The following is an 18,627-nucleotide window of genomic DNA, read 5'->3' on the forward strand; positions in this document are numbered from 1 at the left end:
GACTATGAATGCAGTGAAAACAAGGAAATGAATTTGACAGATACTAGTTTTCATTTTGAATTTCAAAGTACTGACTTTCTATTAGCATACTCCAGGAGTAGTGAATTTCTATTAAGTTGGCACTTAGTTTTAAATTTTATGAGCATGCTATTGTATGTATAAAAACCCATTTCAGTAAGATATGGACATGGTTATTTCTTTTTTAATCAGTGGGCTCTAGGCTACATATTATTAGTTTAAACTTGTCATCCTGAAAGTCTTGAGGCTGTGGAGCTTTCTTCATATATTCCTTTTTGGTGAAGTTTTTTTTTTTTTTTATTTGAGTAGAAGAAATAACAGGCTCTGAAGAGAATATAATAGTATTTTCAAAAAATATTAAGGTATCTTTTAGTAGGCATTTATGCTTAGACATGAAGTGTTATTACATCCTTTTGAAATCATTAGAATGATATTTTTGTTCAGTAGCATATTGTTTGTTAAATGTTTTGTTAAGAAGTATGGACTTACCATAAATAAAGGTCTTGAAGATATTGAAATACTGAAGTGTAATGTTAAACTTCGCTCTAACAGTGGCAGAGCTAACTGCCCCACCCCCAAGATAACTGCAAATAGCAAGAACAGTTGGAAATTATACATCTCTTCAATTTTGAATAAAAATGATGATAGATCCTATAATTGCAACTGTGACTTGCATCTTGGGTCATCTCTCAGTTCATGGAGCCAGGGCTTTGAATGGCTATTATGTAAAGGACTGTGGTGGTCAATATGCTGCCTCTTTGTAGTCAAAGTGAGAGGAAATGAGCTCAAACTGAGCAAAGTTAATGGAGGAAAAAATAAGAAGCAACACTTTACCATAGTTAAGCCACTAGGCCAGGCCATTTCTAAAGGATACCACATGAGGAGTGCCCAATACCACTCTCACCCACCTTCATTTGAGCCTGGTTCTACTGCAGCAGAGTGTATTTTGCTGGGAATTATTGTGACTTCTACTTTGTAGAGATATTTCGAAGGGTTATCACATATCCTTCCCTGTCTTTGTCTCTTACCTTCTACTCCTGCCTGTCATATTTACATACACACATATTCTCCTCAACTCCAGAAAGGAAGCTCCTCTTACAATAGGGTACCTAGGTATGAGAGGTATCTTCATTAACAAGAGAAAATTAGAACTACTATTGTGTTTCAGATAAAATAATGGGGAAGCATTTTTAGAGTCCTCAAATAATTCAAGTTGTTTAGGAAAATAACCATTTCTTTGGAAATTCTCTATTCTCTATTTATTCTCTATTAAGCATGTATTGGTTGACCTTCATTTCTGCTTCTGGTGAACTGAGGAAGGTGACCCTCTCCTGCTGTTACTTTACATTCTTCACAGTGATCACTACAATGGCAGTGATTCTAGTAAGAGAAGGTGACTCCCAGGAGAACCCTTGGAACTTTTCAAGAGATTGGGGGTTGGTTCATGTGTGGTTTGAAAAAACCATGTATGATTTAAACACGATGCTCTACTTTCCTGTTGAGAATCATTTCAAGGCCTTGAATCCCCTAAAAGTGTAAATATCTTTTAGAAAGGTATAATAACCACAACAATTAGAGTGGTAATTGTAATAATAACAGAGGTGATATTATTACAGGTCCTAGAGTCGACACGGAGATGTCCCATGTGTTCCTGATCACCATGCCCCTGCTGACATGCATGGTTCTGGTCTGTTTACAACAGTGGTTCTCAGAGTGTGATTTCTGGATCAGTAGCATCAGTCTCATCTGGAAATTTGTTACAACTTGTTAAAAAAATGCCCCCCAAGAATGCAAATTCTCAATCCCACTACACACCTAATAAATCTCAAACTGTTTGGTCCTGGAAGTTTGTGTATGAACATACCCTTGAGGTGATTGTGAGCACACCCAAATCTGAGAACCACCTATTGCTGCCGTAAAAACTTAGCACAAACATAGCTGCTGAAAACAATACAAATTTATTGCCTCATCGTCTCCGAAGGCCAGAAGCCCAAGCAAACTTGGCTGGGTTCTGTGCTTAGCATCTCATAAGACTGAAACCAAGATGTTGAAGGGCTGTGTTCCTTACTGGAGGTCCTTGAGAAGAATCAACTATAAATTTTACTGAGAGTTTTGGCCAAATTTAATATCTGGTGGCTGTAGTGCTGAGGCCACATTTCTTTGCTGCCTTTCAGCCACAGGCCACTCTTAGCTTCTAGCTCTCAAAATCTACCTGTATTCCTCTTTCTGCTTTCCTATGGCCGCCTCTAGCAACATTGGGTTGAGTTCTTCTACAATCCTCTTCCACTCTGCCTGACATCCTTTTGCCCTTCCCCATCCTCTTCTGCACCACCTGCTTCACCCATATTCTTGTTTGCTACATCTCTGTGACTTCTGCTATATCTCTTTTCTATTAGCACTCAGCTTTACATCGGGTCCAATTAAATAATACAGGATCATCTCCTTATTTTAAAATGTAGTGATTAGAGACCTTAATTATATCAGCAAAGTCCCCTTTACCATGTAATGTAACCTATTTACAAGTTGAACACAAGGGACCAAGGTCAAGGAGGTCAAAGGTTTACTGGGTGTGACTCATCACAGGATCTTTTTCTTGGCTTTCCAGGGTGTTATGTTGCTCACTAGCTGGGCCAGCCTCATTGCGTACATCCCATTCTTGCCTCAAGGGACCAAAGGTATCTGGGAGAAACTGAACTTCAGGACCTGCTTTGTCTCACCAGAAAATGCAGCCACACATGTATCAGGACACCTGCCTTATGTGTCTCCCTTTTTTATATATTTCTTTTCATCCCTCCTCTTCCCCTCCTACCCTTGTTCTCTAGAGAGGCTGGCTCCTAGTTTTTCCATTTCTGACCATATCTCCATCTTCCTCCCTAGTTCAGAAGGCCTATAGTGGTGCTGGCATTAAACTTATCCTAGGAATTCTTCTTTGGAAGCAATAAGACATAGTGGTTGTAAGCACAGATGCTAAAGCAAGGCAGTTTAGGTACAAATTTTGTGACCTTGGGCAAGTTTCTTAACCATCTCATACCTCAGTTTCCCTATGTATAAATGGGTGATAATGAAAATGTGAGGTCATTAGCCAGTATTGTTATTGCTCATGAAAGTAACAGTATGATTCAGTATTTCTAGGCTTGATTCTTGAAATGTTGAAGAAATTTAGAAAATTTTCTCCTTTTCATGTCTTTTACTTTCTTTTTTTTTTTTAATATGTTTTACATTACTAACAAAGCTTTGTTTTTAACCATCTTGCCCTAAAGGATCTCCATGGGTCCCTACCCCAAGGGACATGTTGAATTGGACATTCACACACACAACATACAAAGAAGTAAAACTAACACTTTTTGCATATGTGATTATTTCATTGATTTTTCAGAACAAATTCATGAATTATGTGAGAGTGTTACCATCCTTATAGCAAGGAAACTGAAACTTAGGTTAAGTAATTGACTCAATTTCATATGTGTGGAATAGGTGAATAAACTCCATTCATCATTATTAACTTCTGAATTTCCCTGTCAACCAAAGCTAGCCTGTCATCTAATAAAGCTTTACAGAGTCTGTTGGCAGTAGTGCTTACTGTTGGTGAAGAGAGATTTGTAAAGAGAATCTGAGGCTGGAGCCCTATAGAGGGAAGGCAGGTTTGGGTGGCCTGCTGAGCAACTGGAAAGCATCCCGGACCATTGCTTTGCAAAAGAACAGTAAAAGGAATGGTGAAAACTTGGAAGGGTGAGGCAAAGAGTTAAAAAGATATTTCCCAGGAACACCTGGAAAGAGTGTTTTGCAGGGAATTATATACTCCATTAACATATTTATCATATGAAGGCATTCTCTGGAATAGGCTACCTTGAGGAATTTTCTTTCTATCAGGACACAGTCCAAAGAAACAAGGCATTTGACCCTTGGCTATTAAGTGACCTGATTTTACTCTAATTTTTCTTTTTGTTAGGTTTTGATTTTTGTGTTGTGAGTTACAAATGGTTGCTAGCATCTTGGCCCAAGCTGCTTCTTTACCCCTGTGGAGAGAGTCTGATATTACCTAAGATACTACCCTACAGACCATGTTAACACCTTTCATGGATAGGCAATTTGATATTTTCATACTTTTCAAGAAGAAAATCTTCTCAGAGATTAAATAAATTGCTAAGAGCTTGTTCTTGGGCTTATAAAATCATAATATATAGAAGAAGACAACTATGCTATCTTTCATTACAGTGTCTGTTTTTTATTCTTTGACCGTGTCCAGTCACTTTTCTAAGTCTCCTTACCAAAAGCAAGTAAAATGAATGTTTTTTTTTTTCCTTTCAGTTTAAAGCATTGAAAAATGTGTTTGCTTCACAGAGAATCACTTGTGGGCAAAACAGACTACATTAATTGTACAGATATGTAGTATGGATTTGAGGCAGTGTGTCATTACATCCTTGGAAAGATGAAAGGCAGGGGTGTGTGATTTGTTTTCTTGCCTTCTCTTTTGAGTCAATTTGGTTGTTCCACTCAGAGGAGTGTCAATCTCAATTTTTTTTAAATTAATGAATGCTTTCCTATTCCTCCTAGAGATTAAAAAAGTTGCCCAAAGAATATACTTAAAATTTGGAGAATAATAACTAGTATTTCCAGAAATGTTTTCTATCTACTAAGTGATTTAATCCTCACAACTCTATAAAACACTTATGCTGGTTTTTCATTTGAGGAAACTGAGGCTCAGTAAGTATAGGAAATGTGGACAACCTCACAGTGTTGATTAATTATAGGACTTCAATTCAAACAAAAGTGTATTTCCTACCATTCTGTTAGCTATTGTTGAATAACAGTTAATGGCAAAATCTCAGTGATATACAATAGGAAGTGTTTAATTCTTGATCCTGTTTCTGAGGTTTGATTGGGAGCTGGCTGACCAGCATTGGCTCAGCTGGTTTTGGCTCCAGCTGCACCTTGGATTCAGGTTTGCTCCATATGTCTTTCTTCCTTTTTGGACTAGTGGGCTATATCTGACGCTCATCATGTACAGGAGGCAGTAGCAAAAGAGGAAAAGCTAACCACACAAGCATATTTCAAAAATCTATTCAGATTGTATTTCATAACATTCCACTGCCTAAAGCCCAGTGTCCATGAAATGGGGGAAATAGTCTCTTTCATGGAGGAAAGGGATAGAAGGAGGAGTGACTATTTACTGACCATTTGATCTACCTTCAAAGCCTATGTCTCCTTTGCCCTTCTGAATGTATACATATTGAAAGCATAGGTGGGATGACACTCTCAGTTGGGCATCAGCCATCTTCTGTGTGTTTGTCATGGGGGTCACACATGTCATTTCTGCTAACTGACTGCAGTTGCTCCGTCCTATGCTCTAGAGGGTATTTGACTATGTTTCTCTTCTTTGACACCATCTGTCATTACTAGCACTGAAGGGGAAGATCATCAATAGTTGGATCTAGTAGACTAGATTATGACATTAACCTAAAATAGAACCATTTTTTTCTGGTTTATGCAATTTCAATCATCTAAGGACTTTGATGGGGGAAATGTTTCTAATACAAGTTCTAGTACATTTGGTAGAAAGTAATCAAGTGTGTGCCCCAATAGCAGGACAGAAACTCTTCTTCTAGCAGCAACCGATTGGAAGGATTACACTAGCCCAGGGAGTGCAGCCAAAGGAGCTTTTCACTTTCCTTTACCTCAGGCTTAATAGCTAGCTGGAAGCTAGGATGCTCCTCAGAGGCAGTGCGATGGGAATCTTACATGTCAACATCCTGAGTTATGAGGTAGAAATTTTGCAGTACTCATTCCTCATGCATGGTCCTTCATAGTTTGGATATTAAACCAAATTTTGAAACTATTATAGAGTAGAGGCAGAATTCCTAGCTTCGGTCCAAACCATATCAAAAGCTTAATGGCTGGAAAAGGCCACTGAAAGTTTCTATGATTCGGTTTTCCTCTTTAAGAAATTAGTACCATATAACTCTTCCCTGCCTTTTGCTTTTGAATCTTACCTGTGTCACAAGAATTGGCTAAAAAGATTAATCCCCAAAGGAATAAATTAAGTCAAGTGTTTTGCCCAGCAACTCTTATCCTTTCATGTTTAGATTTATAAGGGCTCTGCAACCTTCAGGACTCTTTTTTAAAGATTTATTTATTATTTATTTATGGTAGACATATATATATATAGAGAGAGAGGCAGAGACACAGGCAGAGGACTAAGCAGGCTCCATGCCGGTAGCCTGACGCGGGACCCAATCCTGGGACTCCAGGATCGTGCCTTGGGCCAAAGGCAGGCGTGAAACCGCTGAGCCACCCAGGGATCCCCAACCTTCAGGACTCTTAAGTCTGCTTCTTGGCTTACAGATGGCTTGAAGTCTTTGTTCATTGTTTCCCATTTCTGCCTGGTGCATGCTGGTATCTCTGATGTGACTATCCTAGCATTTTTGTTTCTCAACTCAGCATATTTCGAGTGTCATTTCTTTATGGTTTTGCACTGGAATATCCATAAGAGATTTTATGTGCTTTCCTCGGTCCCCCAGCTTATGTGCATGAACAATTCATGTAACGATGGCAATTCACTACACAGTCTCACCTAGTACCTTTCACTATTGTGTTAAAATGACCTCAGTAGGAATGTCTGGGTGGTTAAGCAGTTAAGCATCCCCCTTTGGCTCAGGGTGTGATCCCGGAGTCTGGGGATTGAGTCCCACATCGGGCTGCCTGTGAGGAGCCCGCTTCCCCCTCTGCCTGCGTCTCTGCCTCTCTCTCTGTGTCTCTCATGAATAAATTTAAAAATCTTGAAAAAAAATTTTTAAGATTAAATTACCTCACTACTGGTTATCCAGCTTCTCTACAGGACTTCCTTGTACATCATCATTTATTTTGCTACTCATTATTCCACCAGAGCTTTAAAAAGGCTTTCAGTGAACTTCCTCAGAAACTTGCAATAACTGTGTCATAGGATCTGGACCAAGATCACTTAGGTAGATCTGGCTGCAGTCGAGACAGTGATATCGTGTGCATTCAGAAAGCATCTGGCATTTTCATCCTTTCACAGCACAAGAAGGTGTGCTGCCCAGCAGCAGAATTCCGTGCATGTCAGAGCTATCATTTGGCAGTTGGTAGTGTGAATGGGAAATGTGTAAAGTGTTTTTAGGTTTTTGGAGGACAGGCAGCTTATCTGTGCCAACTATTGTTGTGAAGGAACACAAATCTAAATCTGTCTATATGGTTGGATCGCTGCACTTGGTTTATTTAAAACATGGCATTTGGAGAGAGGTAAAATACCAGCACACTGTGTCTTCGCCTTTTTTTTTTTCTTCCAAAGCAAATTTGTTTGGTGTATTTGCTGTCGCAGTGCAATAAAGAGGCATGTGCCTATTGTGACAGACCTTCTTTGTACAGTTAATTTTAATAGAAATAATCATCTACATTGATTTATAAGGATGGAATAGAGTGGGGACATTGATTCAAAAGAAGAGAACAGCTGTGAACAGTTTGATTTATAATGGTATTAAAGCAAATGATTAAGGTTTAGTTTGTACATTCTAAGGTTGCTTGTCCAGTGGTTAGTTGTCGAAATATATTCAGCAAAGAGAAGTCAATTTCTCACTGTGAAACACACCCCGGATAGAATGTATAATTTATTCTGTTGAGGCCAAGGCCACATTTCGTGCTTGATATGTGGGAAGCTGCTACCCACACATCAGTGGTTCTTAGGTAGAAGAGGATTGCTTTAGAATGAAATAAATAACCTTATCAGACACTAATTTTATGGGACAAGAATGTAAATGCAGTGAGTAATCCGAGAGAATGTAAATAGCAGCAAGCTAATTTTCAGAACCATTGCCACTCAGTTTGCAAAATGGCCTTCCTATTTTAAAGAATGAACCCACTGCCACAGGAAGCATAATATCTATAATGGTCACTTATGATGTGAAGAAAATAAAGTAGCCTTTTTTTTATGACGTAATCCTTCATATGGTGATCATGGTGTATTTACTGTGCTTCCTGAAAATCTTTGTGGATCTCCCAGACTGACTTTGGTGTTCTTTCTCAGTTTCTCCATAGCCCTCTGCATTCCTTGATCACAACTTGGGTCATACTGAGGTATAATGATTGCCTACTTGGCTCTCTCTATCTTGAAACCATAAACTACTTGGGGTCAAGGACCAACTCTTTCCCAACATTTAGCAGATGGATATATGTATTAAATACTGAGTGAGTAAAAGAGTTCCATGCTAGTTAAGTCCCAAGAGTTTCTCTAACATATATACAGGTGCCCTAAGGAGCTCACAGTTCTTATCTGATTCCAACATCACTGCCTCACAAGAGTTCTGGGTCTGATTTTCCCATTTTTAATTTGATGACTTTCAACAAGATACATAATCTTCAAGTATGTTCTGAGTTTGGGCGATTTATTCATTTTGAACCCCCAAGGTAACCGATTATTTCAGTCATCCTTATTTCTTACCAGTAATGTGTGTTTCTGTAGGGAGCATGACTTCGGCAACTTCACCTATCATTTTAAAATGGGACCCCAAAAGCTTGGAAATCAGGACACTAACAGTGGAGAGACTTTTGGAGCCACTTGTTACACAGGTAAGGGATGATTTGAAACATTCTGTTACTTGTATATGTTTTTATTGTGATTATATGACTCTTCATAAAACTTAGAAATCTCTAATAGAGTGAATAATACACTATGCCATGGTACTAATTACTGAAGCTATGCTACTGCCTACACTATGGATAGTTTTATTGCCCAATAACATTTGAAGTTCTTTTTTAAAAAAATTATCATGATTTTTGAAATTAGGTTGATGAGATAATTAAAGAGGGGACCTTGGTGAAGGGGGCTCTCATTGGTAGTAATGAATTCAGAGTCTAAATGAACCATTCCTAGCTCATTTTCAGATGCTAATGCACAGTTGGGAAGAACTGTATTGACTATTTAAGAGCAAAGTATATTACTTTGGAGAATGGAGAATTTATCATGTTGGAAAAATTATCCATTTTTTTGTTGTCATGGTTGCCACATCTCCACAGATGACTGCCAATAGAAAAAAGTTCTCAGAATTTAAGTTTTAAAAGTTAATTTTTAATATCTTATGAAGCATATTCTTTGCTATATTAAACTCAGAAATCCATGGAATGTGAAAATTCAAGATTTTCATGGTATATTTTTAGGGAAATATTATGCCAAATTAATGAGAAGTTTCTTATACTGGTTTTCCATAGCAGCTATAACAAATTGCCACACACTTAGTATCTTAAAGCATCACAAAGTTATTATCTTATGGTTCCAGATCTCAGAAATCCTAAAGTCAAGATGTTGGTGGAGGTACATTCCATGTGGAGGCTCTGGCAGAAAGTCCATGTCTTGTCTTTTGCATCTTCTGAAGTCCACTTGCCTTTTTTTTACTCCTTCCTCCATATTCAAAACCAGCAATGTAGCATCTTAAAATCTCTGACTCTGACCTCTGCTTCTGTCTTCACATCTCCTCATACCTCCCTTTTATAAGGACCTTATGATTATATTGGGCCCACTGAAATACCCAAGAATAATCTCATCTCAAGATGCTTAACAAAATCACAGCCTTTAAGATAACATATTCACAGTTTCCAGGGATTAGAACATGAACATCTTTGGGGGTCATTCTTCAGCTCAGCATAGTCTGCCTTCCACCCCTCTCTCACCATATTCACATCCTTCCCACATGAAAAGTACATTCACCACATTCTTAGATTCCCCAACATCTCAACCTATTATAGAATCTCTTCAAATCCAAAATATCATCAAAATTTCATCAGCTTAAAAATTCCAAAACTTATCAACTTAAGTAGGTATGGGTAAGGTTCTGGCTATAATCCATTCTTGAACAAAATTCCTTTCCATCTGTTACCTGTGAAAGTAGAAAACAAAATATATCCTCCCAAAATGCATTGGTGTCACAGGCATAGGAAAATAGGCACAGATATTCCCATTGAAGAAGGAAAAAATGGAAGGGGAAAAAAAAGATTATCAACCTCAAGCAATTTAGAAATCCAGCTGGGTAAATTCCCTTGGATTGGAAAGCTTGGGAACAACTGACAGTATTCCTACTAATATAACATTCTTCTTAAAAAAAAAGATTGTATTTACTTATTTATTTGAGAGAGAGACAATGAGAGAGACAGAGGTAGTGAGAGAGAGAGCTCAAGTGGGAAGGAAAGAGAGAAGCAGGGCTCCATCCCAGGATGCTGGGATCATGACCTGAGCCAAAGGCAGATGCTTAACTGACTGAGCCACCCAGGTGCCTCTGATATAACATTCTTAAGAAATTTGTTTTTCTCTCCTATATGTCTTTGGGATTCACTCTATTAGAAAAGAGGGTACTCACAGAACTTTCCCAGATAATCCCATCTCCATTTTTGGCCTCTGCTGAAATGGTCAAGGCTATCTATGAATCACATGCCTAATCTCTTCAAAAAGTACTCTGTATGACTGAATACAAGCCAAAAGTTATCCAGACAAACAATTGACTTTCTTTCTAGAACATGCTTTCCCCAGAGTAGGTTTTCTAATTTTAGTGCCTTTTGCAATTTATATAGGCTGAGAATTTTCCAAATCATCAAATCCTGGTTTCTTTTAGCTTAACAGTTCTTCTCTCAACTTATTTCTTTCTCCTCACATTTTACTATACGCAGGAAGAAGAAATCAGGGCTTACCTTCAACACTGTGCTTGGAAAACTCCTCAACTAAATATCAAAGTTTATCATGTACAATTCTGATTTCCATATAATTGTAAGACACAAAATTCATCTAAGCTTTCTGTCAGTCTTTCTTCCATTTCCCAGGAACATATTCTTCCTTTTTTTCCCCAAGCCTTCACTAGCATCTCCTTTAATACTTGTGTTTCTACAGTCTTTTTATAATGATTTAGATCCTCTCAGGTACCAGAGGCTTTCTCTACCACGCTCCTCACTTCCTTCTGAGTCCTTGCCAGTAAGGCCTTTATATCCCTGTTTTTACTAACAGCCTGTTCAAGGCAATCTTGTCTTTTTCTACTAAAATTCTTTAAGTTTTTCTAATATCTGTCTATTACCAATTCCAAAGCCACTTCCACATTTTTAGGTTTTTGTTATAGCAGCATCCTACTCCCCAGGACTAGCATCTGTATGTTTCCAATTGCCATTATAACAAAATACCACAACCTTATAGCTTAAAACAACACAAATTTATTATTCTATAGTTTCAGAGGTCAGAACTCCTAAAGTAAAAGTGTTGGTAAGGCTGTGAACCTTAAGGAGGGCATTCCTGTCATTTTTCAGAATCTGATGTACACCTTCATTTCTTGGTTGTGGTACTCTCATTCTTCTTAAAAGCCACCAGCATACCACCTTCAGATCCCTCTCTCTGACTTTAACTTTTACCATCACACCTTCTCCTCTGACTTTAACTCTCCTGCCTCTCTCTCTCTCTCTCTTTTTTTTTTTTAAGATTTTATTTATTTATTCATGAGAGACACAGAGAGAGAGAGAGAGAGAGAGAGAGGCAGAGACACAGGCAGAGGGAGAAGCAGGCTCCATGCAGGGAGCCCGATGTGGGACTCGAACCCAGGTCTCCAGGATCACACCCTGGACTGAAAGGTGGCGCTAAACCGCTGAGCCACCCGGGCTGCCCTCCTGCCTCTCTCTTATGAGGACTCTTTATGATGACATTGGAGCCACCCAGATATTATAAAATAATCTCTCCATCTTGAGATCTTTAAACTAATCACACCTGCGAAGTCCCTTTGTTATTTAAGACAACACATTCACATGTTTTTGGACTTAGGAAATGAATATCTTTGTATGTAATTGTTGAAAAATTTCATTAGATCTATGCACATTTTTTCAGTTGTGATTCTTTCGGTTGTGATTCTTGTTAGCTCTATGGAAATTTCCCCAAGAAATAGTTAATACTGATAGGCTCTTAGATATGGGAGTATGTTGGCTACTCAGATTATAGTCTGTAGACCAACACCTATGCATGAATTGTTATTGGTCTGCAATAAGCACAGAAATTGAGAGTAAGGGCTTTTAAATTTTTATGACCATTTTACAGAATAATTTTATGTCTCTTGAATCTAATAATTTTAGGCTTGTGTTTTTTATCTTTGTAAATTTTTGAATCACTCATTTTGTTGCATTATTTTATAATGTTTTGGTTTATGAGGTATTGGAATAACAAAAGTATGCCTTTTCATTATAGATAGCTTGAGAAAGACTGGCTTAGGAGATATTTTGGAGTCAGGACAATCTGGTCTGAAATGTAGTTCCTTCAGCCTCGTTAAAAGCAGACTGCATTTTCCTAGCCTCACAATTTTACCTTCAGGTTATGTATCAGTATATTTAATCATTATCATACAAATTAAATGAAACACAATAATTAAAACATAATGACTGGTATAAAGTAAATGCTGATTAAATGTAGTTTCCATTTTTCTGGTTTTTAATGGCTATATATTCAGGCTTGTATTAGCCATAATCCACTACTGTATAAGTCAAGGAGAAGGATATAAATGATCTGGCATGGGAAAACAAAATATTACACATTCACAGATTTTATTTCTTAAAATATTCACATATTTATGTTTTGCTCTTAAATCTGTCTTATCCAAAAAATTGCATATCTAAGATTACAATTAAAAATATTCTTTTCCATAGCTTTCAGTCTAGTTACCTAAATTCTGTCAGATAAAGGCAATGCATTAAAAACTAAAAGGACTGTTAAATGTCCAATTCATATTTGTTCATTTAATACAGTAGGATGCTTAAAACTCTTCTTGAATTTCACACAGTGACTTAGCACTGTAATGAGTCTTAACATTCCTTTAATATCTTCTGTTATCTAAAAGGCTTATCTTTCTTTTCAGTTTTCCTACCCTGACTCAGAGAGAGATTTGTTTTTTTAAATGTGACTTTTCAGACAAGCTTCTCTATTATTTCTCTTGATATTATGGCTATGCTATCAAGACTAAGCATTCCCTCCCCTAGAATAAAGCCTTAATGATAGGACTGATGTGATTGTTGACCTTTGAAGGGCATATGAATAAAAAAGGAGAGATAAGAAAATACTGGATATAAACTCCATGCTCAACATTAAAAAAAAAAGGTGGAACTGAGAAAACTAAATCAAATCCCTATTTGTGACACACACACATACACACACACACACACACACACACACACCCTTTATGAATTAAAGTTCACAGTGGTAGTCCGTGGTGCAATATGCCCATTACCATGCTGGTTTTTCTGATAATAGATAATTAATGAAATAAATACCAGAAATTAAGGGTTCTCAGTAAATTCATTCTAGATCACAAGAAAAATGACATTAGGAATTTACTGGTGATAAGTATTAAAATATCCAACCAAACTATCTCATTTCAATCTTAGTGTATATGAGGTTTATGAGGTTGCATATGTATCTTATGATGTTGAAGTGGCAAGATCCTTTTTGGAGAATTTTTGCATTTTGAAAATTATGAAATTTCAAAAGAGAAAGGATTTATCTTAGAAATTAGTTCTTAAAAAAATTAGTTTTTGAACTAGATGCCCAAATTTTTTTATAAATTCAAAATAATAAAGATTTTTAATAGACCACATTCTGTGATATTTTTATTAGAAAGCTAAAAAAAATTACTCTTAGAACCAAAGGGAAATGCAAAGGATATATGAAAAAGATGTTGTCTTCCTAACAAAATAAACACACCCAATAAAAGCTGTGCTCAGTACAAAATTTTAGCTTTAAATGCCTTTTTCTCTTAAAAAAAATAAAAATAAACTAAGTGTTCAATCCTAAGAAATTAGAAAAAGAACATCAAAAGAAACAAACAGAATTTAATTAACAATGAAAAATGGAATCACTAAAATATAATACAAAGTTAAAGTGGATAAATAAATTCAAAGTTTGATTCTTCTTTGAAATGATCAATAAAAATCCCTCAAGACACAAACTATGGAAAATGTATAAACAAAAAAATATATAGGATTATGAATGAGAAAGCATAGATCATTCCAGGAACAGAAAGGTTAAAAGAAACGTAGTAGAGACTATTACATGCAGCTCTACTCTGATGAAACATGCAAACCTAGAGGAAGGAAATAAGTTCCTAGAAAAATTTAAATTACCACAGTATATCCAGAAGGAACTGGAAAACTGGAAAAAGCCATATAAATATTGGGAAGCTGTTTAAAGATCTTTATCAAATAGCACCAGAATAGATGGATGCATAGCTAAATATTATTATATATTATTTGTTTGTTTATTTATTTTAAAGATTTTATTTATGTATTCATGAGAGACACAGAGAGAGAGGCAGAGACATAGGCAGAGAGAGAAGCAGGCTCCATGCAGGGAGCTCGGTGTGGGACTCAATCCCGGGACTCCAGGATCATGCCCTGAGCCAAAGGCAGACAACTGCTGAGCCACCCAGAGTCCCTATTATTAGATATTTAAAGAACTGATAATCAAAATGTTATTTACACTACCATTTCAACTATAGAAAAAGGTAAATATTTCCTCAATTATTTTTGAAGAATCATAATGATATTATTAAAAATTTAAAAAATATTTTAAAATAATTGTCTCACAAGGAGACAATGATGGTTCTATATATCATTTCTGAGTTTAAATGCAAAAAAACCCCACAAAAAACAAAACAAAACAACCAAAACAAAACAAAAATTGTAAAATATAGTAAGTACCATATATATATATATATATATATATATATATAACAAAATAGGAAATTTTAAAAGAAATATGATAGCTATTATGAGGAAATAAAAATATTTCAGTAACTCAACTGATTATACCATTAGATGGTAAAAAGGCATTTGATAGAATTTTGCACTTATTTCTGCTAAGAACTCTAAATAGGAATGGGATCAAACTTTTAAAATAAAGGAATATACCATGGAAACGTAGGAATAGGACAGGGAAAACACTCTTTATGATCTTGTAATTAATGGGGTTAGGTGACTATATAGAAGATAAATATAACAAATAAATAAATAAATAAAGTTTCAATTTGTTCCAAACAGCTATAAATCAAAACAGGAAATATTTTTTAACTGAAAAAAGTATATATAAGGACAACTATTTTTCCTATGTAAAATGCCTATTAATTTTATAATTATTTAATGTGAAATTTGTAATTATTTTTACACCATTGAAGTAGAGATTATGTATACACAAACTTTGTAGTCAAAGAGGCTTGAGTATTAAGTACAGTGTTCACAGTGATAACTTGAATATGTTATTTTATGTGTTACCAAAGGTAAGTTGTAGATAATAATAATTTGTATCCCATAAGATTATTGAAGGGATATGTGAAGTGGTGCATTAAAGCGATTGATGAAGTGTCTGATATTATTCTGATACAGGTTTGTTTTAATACTGTGCTCTTCACTTCCTGGTAGTAGTGGCTTTCTAGTCATTAGAAAATGGGTACCATGTATAAATTAGGGATTCATTAGATATTTTCTTTAGAAAAATATTTTAATGCAGGTTTAGAAAAGAATACATTGTGTATTACATTTAATCAAGGATTACTAAACCAGAAATCTCTGAAGTTATTGGGAATTCAACTTCAGCAAGCTAATGAAACTCATTCTGTCACAGTAAGATAGAATGGAATTTGCTGGAATTTAGTTCCTTATTTCCTTATAGAAAATGAATCTGTGACTTAAATAACAATAAGCATCTGAAAAAAAGAATATCATTGGTGTTTAATTAACTGTCCTAAATAGGTATAATGGAGAAAGAACCTCCTAAGAAGGGGACCTTCTTACAATCATTTCCAGTATTGTTTTGAGTATTGTCTATGAACTTCTATTAGATTAGGCACTAGTGACTTCTCTATAGGTAGGTCCCTTAAAATTGTGCTCAAAAATTAATTATTTGAAGAGCTAAATAATTAGAACTTCATAACTTATAAATATTGTTAAAATTTAAAATTTAATTTTATACTTTAATAAATACTTGATTTTTTCCTTCTTATGATATTAAGTCCTCATTAAAAGAGTCATCTTTGTGTGACTTACAACTATAGTTAATTTCCTTGGTGCATTTAAAATTAGGAAATCATGAGATTTAAATTTAAAATCAGGGGATTTAAAGTTGAAAATTATCCCAGAAATAAACTGATACTCAGAAACGGAGTAATTTCTGAGACTTAAGCCAGTGTATGCCTCTTTGTGCTATTCCATACATTGTCTTACATAGGTTATAAGATAGAGTAGTTTCTATATGAATTTACCAAAAGAATGAAAGTATAAAATAATGTCTCATCGTACCCGTCTGGTGAATATCATTATTGAGAACTACCTTAATTCATGATTTATTCATGAGATTCAAAGATTTAACCTCTTGGGTGGTTTCCATGGTGACTCTTTAAGGTTACAATAAATTGCTTGTGTAGCTTTGTAAAAGGGTTAAAATTGTTTAGAAAGTAGATGTACTAAAAACAAATGATGTGAACTCCATTAAGCTGGTTTATTTCTTTGATCATTGTTATATATAGCTCAATTACTCTGTTTTGAAGTATTTTTCTTGTCTTTATTGTTTAATATTTTCATACCAATCCCATTTTAATTTTGGGATGCTATTTTCCTTGTCTGAAAAAAAAATATTTTAGTCTTTAATAAAATAAAGTTTCTGTAGGTGAATGAACTACATAAAATACTATAACTTTAATTTTAAAATCTCTTTATTTTGGGATCCCTGGGTGGCGCAGCGGTTTAGCGCCTGCCTTTGGCCCAGGGCGCGATCCTGGAGTCCCGGTTCAAATCCCACGTCGGGCTCCCGGTGCATGGAGCCTGCTTCTCCCTCTGCCTATGTCTCTGCCTCTCTCTCTCTCTCTGTGACTATCATAAATAAATAAAAATTTAAAAAAAATTTTTTAAAAATCTCTTTATTTTATATTAAAAATAGGATTTGAAAAGAAATATGAGGTTATGATTTAGAAATTTACTTTTCACATATATAAATATTTAATTGAAAGACTGTTATTTTTATTGTTTTGTAAATATTGTTTCATCCCCTAATATTAACATTTTTTAAATTGCTGCATTTTTGTTGTGTTTTGTTCTGTTTGTTTTTACAGTAGGTACATATACCTAAAGTAGTTATTATATTGGAAATAATTCTTCGAATTGAGTTTTTATGGTAGATTGCTTGGTAGTTACTGTGTTTGCCACTACTGAAATAGGAGTTTAATTGGCTAGCATATTGTCTGGAATTAGATTATTTTCTGTTTTGAGATTATGTTAAAAATTTTGATGTCTGCTACTAGATGGGAACGATTCTCTTTTTGTTTTATGGCCAGCTGTGTTGGCTGTGTTTTGAAATTTGAGTAACGTATGGAGCCCTTTTAAACAAACAAACAAACAATAAAAACAAGACAAAATTTTCTCAAATTCTAGAATGGATTTAAAGTAGTATAAATGTGGAGTTATTAAGCACATATGTTTATCCATAAAGAAAATTACAAAATAAGTACCAAACCACAAAAACAAAAATTGAAATTAACATTAATTTGATGGATAAAGTTATATCACTGCATATGAGGTGAATGATTATGTTTACTCTAGGCTCTGGGTCTTTTGTGTTAGCAAACACTCACTACCATATAACATGCGATGTGTCAATTTTCCCCTACCTTTAGAATCAACTACTGCAAATCAAAACTAGTGAGTGCACCATGGCATCATTTCACCTTTTGTAACTGTAAATATAATGACAGTTAATACACAACATGTGCCTCTATTTCCTTCTCAAGAGCCTAGGACAACAAACATAAAGTAATATGATATAATATGGTTTTAGAATATAAGCAAACTATATTAACAATGACACAACTAACTTCTATCAAAGTATTTCCTTTCAATATTTCCTTTCAATAATCACTGACTTAAACACAGTGATTATTTTATGAATGCTAATAAGATAAATTTTATTTAGTAAAGAATAAAAGTGAAGTCCTAAGGTGCTATGAAATGAGTGCTCTACATGCTACCTCAGTTTATTAATTTCTTGTTCCCCTCCAAGAAAGGGGTTTTGGAGGTTTTCTTCACACTTTATCAGCTCACCAATCCTGAAATTTCTTGGGGCCTGCGCATAGGGATGGTCCAAGCCGCTGGACTAAATTTGCTAAATTCCTTTCATTAAAGTTTTGTCATTGCTTTGGACTGTTTTTACTGCTCTTGTGTTAGTTGGAGCTCTTCTCCATCAGCACAGAACTAACCATAGATAATCTAGAGCCTCTAAGTAGAAAAGGGGGCAAAATCCTAATGTTTCTTGAGTATGTAGCTGATACTATCCTAGATATTTCTAGGAGTTTTCATTACTTCGTGGGTCAACTTCGTGAAGTCAACATTATTTTCTCCATTTTAGAGATTTAAAAAAAAAAAAAAAGAAAGAAAGAAAGAAAAAGAAATGTTGACCACAGAATAAAAAGCCTAAGGTGAATTATACTGAATTGAGTCTGCTGCTCCTAAGAGGAAAATGGACTGAAAATACTGAATTGGTGAGTTGCTAGTACATCAACCACAGAGAACTCACAGTCAAATGGAAAGAGAGGGAAAGATTAAATTGAA

The 18,627-nt window shown here is 35.4% G+C and overlaps 1 protein-coding gene across 6 annotated transcripts in view; it reads left to right on the forward strand.

Annotated features, from left to right (window-relative positions):
• Positions 1–18,627, forward strand: part of CTNNA2 (catenin alpha 2) — a 1,081,323-nt gene that overhangs the window by 134,759 nt on the left and 927,937 nt on the right. For all 6 annotated transcript variants that reach the window (XM_025994443.2, XM_072767039.1, XM_025994441.2 and 3 more), the window contains one exon: positions 8,492–8,598. In XM_025994443.2, coding sequence (XP_025850228.1) covers positions 8,497–8,598 — 102 coding nt within the window. In that variant the 5' untranslated portion in view covers positions 8,492–8,496. The remainder of the gene's footprint in view (positions 1–8,491; positions 8,599–18,627) is intronic.

This window comes from Vulpes vulpes, chromosome 8, assembly GCF_048418805.1.
Source record: "Vulpes vulpes isolate BD-2025 chromosome 8, VulVul3, whole genome shotgun sequence".
In the NCBI taxonomy this organism is placed as follows: Eukaryota; Metazoa; Chordata; class Mammalia; order Carnivora; family Canidae; genus Vulpes; species Vulpes vulpes.